The sequence below is a fragment of the Vicia villosa genome, linkage group LG3 (genome assembly GCF_029867415.1).
Source record: "Vicia villosa cultivar HV-30 ecotype Madison, WI linkage group LG3, Vvil1.0, whole genome shotgun sequence".
Classification (NCBI taxonomy): Eukaryota; Viridiplantae; Streptophyta; class Magnoliopsida; order Fabales; family Fabaceae; genus Vicia; species Vicia villosa.
In genome coordinates this window covers 17,083,719-17,089,648 of record NC_081182.1, presented here as the reverse complement: position 1 = coordinate 17,089,648, position 5,930 = coordinate 17,083,719, and the positions used below count along the sequence as shown (strand labels likewise).

General features: G+C 34.5%; 1 protein-coding gene across 1 annotated transcript; it reads right to left on the bottom strand.

Annotated features, from left to right (window-relative positions):
• Positions 1-4,805: 4,805 nt before the first annotated feature.
• LOC131657642 (uncharacterized) lies at positions 4,806-5,351 on the bottom strand. The gene has a single exon (XM_058927015.1). The coding sequence runs from the start codon at positions 5,349-5,351 to the stop codon at positions 4,806-4,808; it is 546 nt and encodes a 181-aa protein (XP_058782998.1).
• Positions 5,352-5,930: the final 579 nt, after the last annotated feature.

Genomic DNA, 5,930 nt, shown 5'->3' with positions numbered 1-5,930 from the left:
GACATTTACCCATAGCTTTGTGTCACCATTATTCTTCACTTCTTTTCCGTCATCAACCTTCACCTTTGATTTAGGTTTTGGTGTAAATCCTAAATCCCCATCTTCATTCACTGGTCTTCTTTCACCACACCATCCTCCTTGAGGACTTCATTAGGAATTTCTTCTTCTTCCTTTGTACCCTTCGTTTCCTTCACAACCTCGCCTTGTGTGCTCGTCGTCGGTGAACACGATACCTTGTTCGGTGATCGCCCTTTCTTCCGTGACATCACTATTTGTTTAATAATTCAAATTGCTTAGTGTTGCTTATTGATAATAAGGAAGATGAAGTGTATTTGTCAACTTAGTTGCCACATATCCAAACATAAACGAACGTTTGAGAAAAATAGACAAAACTTGACTCATACACCTATATTTTTAAAATTGAAGAACTAATAGGACCACTTTTAAAATTAAGGAAGCAAATTGAACCCCAAGATAAAGTTATCGATACAAATGTATTTTTCCTATGTAAAATCAACTATCTAGCTATTAATAGAAGATACCACCATATTCCCTAAAATGTCATTTTCTATTTTTAAATTTACAAAGCACAAAGGTTAAAATGTTTTATTCATAATCAACCTATTTTTTCAACCTTCCCATCATTTCTCATGTTGCCACATGTAATAAACCAATGGACAATCCAATAATTCTCATAACATATATTTTCTTTTCACTAAAACCATGGTACACCACCCTCCAATTTCAACACATTTCCACTTCACTTTTAAATATCTTTTATCTCTCTCTCTCTCTCTCCCCCTCTCTCTCTCTCTCTCTCTCTCTCTCTCTCACATGGTATAATATTTATATTGGATTTTTCATTATAAAATTAAAAATAGTATTGAGAAGATTTTAACAAAAAAAAATGCATGTTTCTTCCCCTAGCAATGGCTGGCACCTAAAATGAATAAATGATAAAGATAAAGATTACCAAGTACGCACAGGGAGGTTTAGGAGATGTGGATGCCTTGTGTAGAGAATATGAAACAGTTGGATGTGAAGGTTGATTAGGACCTTGTAAATTTAGGAATGTTTGGGATTTGCGATAATAGTTCTAGTAGTACTGATTCCAACGACCATGGTGATAGAGATAGTGGCCATCATTTTCTCTATTCTTTCCTAGGACAAGCAAGATATTCAATGGAATATAGTTATTCAAGTTGTAAGGGTGTCAAAAACTTTGAGACTTTCTATACTAATGAGGATACAATGGCACCGTTTTGAGTCTCAGGTCTTTAGGACGACCAACATCGCCTCTTCCCAAATACAAACGAATGGTTGGGTTTTCATCAAGGGTTGAGATCATAAGAAGGTATTTAGAAATCACACCTACAATAGGTATCTATTTTTTCATTCTACGACACTCAAAACATGAACAAAGGTATATGGGTATCTATAGGCGATCTCATGTAGAGGGTTCTGCTTACCTTGCATTCAAATAAATATAAAAATTGGAAAGAAATATTTGTGAAGCTGCTAGGAATAGGAGAATGATCTATGGTTATATTTAAAGATACCAACAAGCACTATTTCCCTTTGCATTCGATGAGAAATCTTGTGTCAATAAGCGTCTTCTATAATGAATTCCTAAGCGAGACGGAAATAGAGACTATTGAGCTCTAGGATGTGTTCTATGTCATGAACACCAGAAAGATAATGGAGTATGACCAGAATGATGATTGTGATACCGAGATGGCTAATTATTTGAGTAAGAATTATTCTCTTAGTTGAATGCTATATTTGTGATTATTTTGTCTAACCTTTCTCTTCCTTTTGGTAGGAATAATGACCCTGATTACCGTTTTTTAGAAGAAAACTCTTCATACAGAGAGAAAAGTTGAACAAGGTGAGGCGTGGTCCAATAATGGTCCTAAGAGAAATTATGTGAATTTGATAATCCGCGACAAAGAGAAGATGATGGAAGAGGAGATTATAATCTCCACCTTGCATATTAACATTGTTAAGTCAAGGAAGACTGATGCGACTTATTCTCTCGTCTAGGATATGAAGCACAAGGTAGCCAAAGGCAATGCCTAATAGATCTAGATACTAAAACCTCCATTGTTCTAGAGATGGCATCTTCCCAAGGGATCACTTTGTCAGCTCTTACTGGGAGTAAGACGACACCCCCTCTCTAGAATGAGGATTTTGACACCAGGAGTTTTATGTGGAACATTTCAATTTCCCAGTTCATTTTCCCAACTATCACAAGATGGAACTCATGGCCAAATGATGTGTGGTCAATCACAAGTATTCGAATCACGTCAAAGTAATACAAAAGATTATTGTTCCCACAGAGACCAATCATCAATCTATCGACTTCTATTGTTAGGGTGCTTATCTAAGGCGGATCAATTTAGTTGTTCGAGAGTATACAGTGCAAGAAAATAAAAAGGATAAAGTAAATTGCAGATAAAAGACAGGCTCGAATGTAATTTACATCAGTCAGATAAAATATTTCGATTGTCTTTTAATAGAACTATTTACGGGGCAATATTTTCTACTCTTGAAAAGAATCAATTTAACGGGAACTTGTCGCTTTCGCGGACTAAGAACCGAGTTTACTCTCTAATCAATTCCTTCTATTGTCATTTATAGAAGGTGCTTTTAACGTTAAAGAAGCAAACATATTTATAAGAAATTGGTTACTTGACTTAGTAAAAAAGTAGTTTTAACTTGGAACATTTTGGCTTTTCCAAAAAAAAAACTTGGAACATTTGACTTAAAAGAGATTCATGGCTTTCGCTCAAGAATCAGATTTCAAACCCATAAACGCGTCCGAAAACAGTTTCAAAATCGTTTTCTAAAAGTGTCAAAGATTCCTAATTAACTAAACAAAACACTTTCGCTCTTTTTGAATGGTTAAAAACTAACCAAGTTTAACTTTGAAACTAGGACGACTTTCGATCTTATCCAAACAATTAAGTACGGAAAACTTGTGTTAAAAGTTAAAACAGTCCCTAAAGTATTTCTACAGATACAATATATGAAATGTTATCGTGACAACTATCTTTGCATTCTAACCTTTAAAAGTTTAGAAAGACATGGAAATGAAAGTAAGCATATTAAAGTTGAGCATGTTAAAATAGCAATAAAGACAAGCAAGATAATAAATCAATTAAAGCAAGTGCAAGACAAAAACGATTAAATAAAAGTAAGACTGTAAATAAGGAACCTGCTCCAAATCGGAGACTTGGATCTTGTACAACTGAAAGTAAATGCTAATGGAATAAAAATGGTGGAAAAATTAAAAATGTGCTCCAACCTAATCAACAACGAATAGTGCAACAACCCCTCCATGTGACGAACTGTTGCTTTTACAAATGGTAAGTATAAACTTAGTATTGTAAACTAATTGGATGATGATCAAATGAACGAAAACTCCTATTTATAGAAGTTCTTCAGGCCATGCTTTTACAGGAATGTTCCCCAACTTCTTTTGGGTGGGATTTGCTTTTGTGAAGACGGCGGGCGCCGGACAAGGGTGGCGGCCGTTGATTGTGCAAATTGGAAGATCGTGAAGGACGTGGCAGTTACCTCCTGGGTGAAAGCAGACACGTTATGGAGTCTCCTAAAGCGGCCGCCAAACACTAATTTAGGTCATGCAAGTTTCCTTATTTTTGAAAAAATCTTGTATGAACCTACGATAGAAACTTGCATGACCTAAAAAACTTCTTATGCCTTGTTTATTTATGGGAGTGGAAATTTTTCTCTCACTTATTTTCACTTGATTAACCTCAATCCTTTTATGGGAGATTCTCTGACTAATTATTATGCCTTCTCTCACCATGAAGTAATACATTTCCCAATTAAGAATTAAATTAGGTTTTTAACATCTTTCTAATACAAGAGATAATTTAAACAAGAAAATATCAAAAATAGAACAAAAAAATCATCTATAAAAACTTCAATTGCTTTTCAAACATATAAGAGAATATGGACATAATGCACCTTTGAAATGTTTCAAGAGTGTTACTAAAAACTTCTGATGCCATTGCAATTTGGTTGTAATTATTATGTTCGGCTAAACCCTCTAACAACTGATCAATGAATGGAAGGGGAAAATAATCCTTTCTCGTTCATGATCACAAATGTTCCTCCTTTCTTTGGAACTACATGAACAAGACTTACCCATAATCTGTAAGATATTATATATATAAGACATACATCCAACAACTTCACCACTTCTTTTCAAACTACTTCTTTTATTCAAGTATTGGGTTTTCTTTATGGTTGTACTATCAACTTGTATCCATCTTCCATCAGAATCTTGTGCATGCACACCGTTGGGTTGATCACCGACAAGTCTTTAATCGCCCTTTCTAGTGCTCTTTTGTGTTACATGATTACTTGTAGTAACATATCTTCTTCACCCGGGATTATATGAGAGTTGACGATCATTTGTAATATGTTTTCTTCAGTTAAGAACACATGTCTTAGACGGGACGGAAGGTGTTTCCACTATATTCCTTTTGTTAGGCCTTTTAACTCTTCCTTTACATGGAATATTCACAAGTCTTACAACTAAACTATTTTGAATCGGCTTTGGGGTGTCTATGCTTTCATCATAGTTATAGATTTTCTTTCTATTTGATCTCCATTACATTATATTACGCTTATTGATAGACTCATAACATATTCTAGTGACAGCTTTGGCACTTGATTTATATAAATTCATCAATGATGATATCAAGGATCTCCACATTATGATTCCTTCTCACATCTTCTTTATGCTTCATTGTACCACATACATCTAGCTTAAATTATTCATCATACACTTTTAAGGTTATTGTACCACCTTCTAGATCAATCATGCATCTTAATAACTCAAAAAATGGTCTCCCAAGGATGTGAGGTATTTCCTCATCTTCAGGCATCTCTAAAATCATAAAATCTACTAGAAAGACAAACTTATCTATTTTCACGAGGACATTTTCTACTATGCCATATGGACGCTTGATCGGACAATCTGCAAGTTGTATGGTCATTCTAGTGTCTTGACCTTTTCCAATGCCAAAGTTTTTATAAATAGATACTGACATTAGACTCACACCAGCTCTCAAATCAATAAAGGCCTTCTGGAAAGTTGTATCCCATATAGCACATGGAATGGTAACTGATCCATGATCTTTGCATTTGATAGGAATTTTCATACCTTGTAACATAACACTACATGTCTCAGTCAAAATTATTGGCTCATTATCCAGTGTTCTCCTTTTGGAGATTATATCTTTCATGAACTTTGCGTAGATTGACATTTTCTCTAGTGTTCCAGAGAAAGGAATGTTAATCTCTACCTTTTTTAACATTTCAAGACATTTCTCAATTTTTTTCTTCACATTTTGATATTTTTTCTAAACCTTTGAGGATAAGGTATTATTATCAATGGTTTAGTCTGATTTTTGTTGTTGTTCAGTTGGCTCTTTCGAAGAAATAACCTCTTCTCTTTCCGCTTTATTCCCATTCACTTCCAAATCTACCTCAATCAATGGTTTTTCATATCTTGCCTTTTCGTCTTCATTTTTAACAACCTTTTAGCTCTTTTCCATTACAACACTGACATTTTTCGTGTTCTTTGGTTATTGTTACACTAGGAAGACTACCTTGAGCTTTTTGTGAGATTTAGTAAGCTATCTGTCCCACCTGAATCTCTAAATTTTTGATAGATGTTAAAGTTTTTCTATCATTTCTTGATTATTCTTGGAATTTGGCATTTTAGTGGTCATTTTTTTCAATAGCTATTTTCCAAAATGCTTTCTTTAGTTTAGGTGGTTGTTGATTTTATTGAGTTGGTTGTTGATACTAATTGTAATTTTGTTGGGGTGTCTGATATGGCCTCAGGAATTGTCTTTCAGTTAGGGGTGGCAAACGGGCATGCCCGCCCCGTT

What these genes read in the sequence shown, in the direction of transcription:
- LOC131657642 (XM_058927015.1), bottom strand. Translation starts at nt 5,351, where the DNA reads ATGTTAAAAAAGGTAGAGATTAACATTCCTTTCTCTGGAACACTAGAG.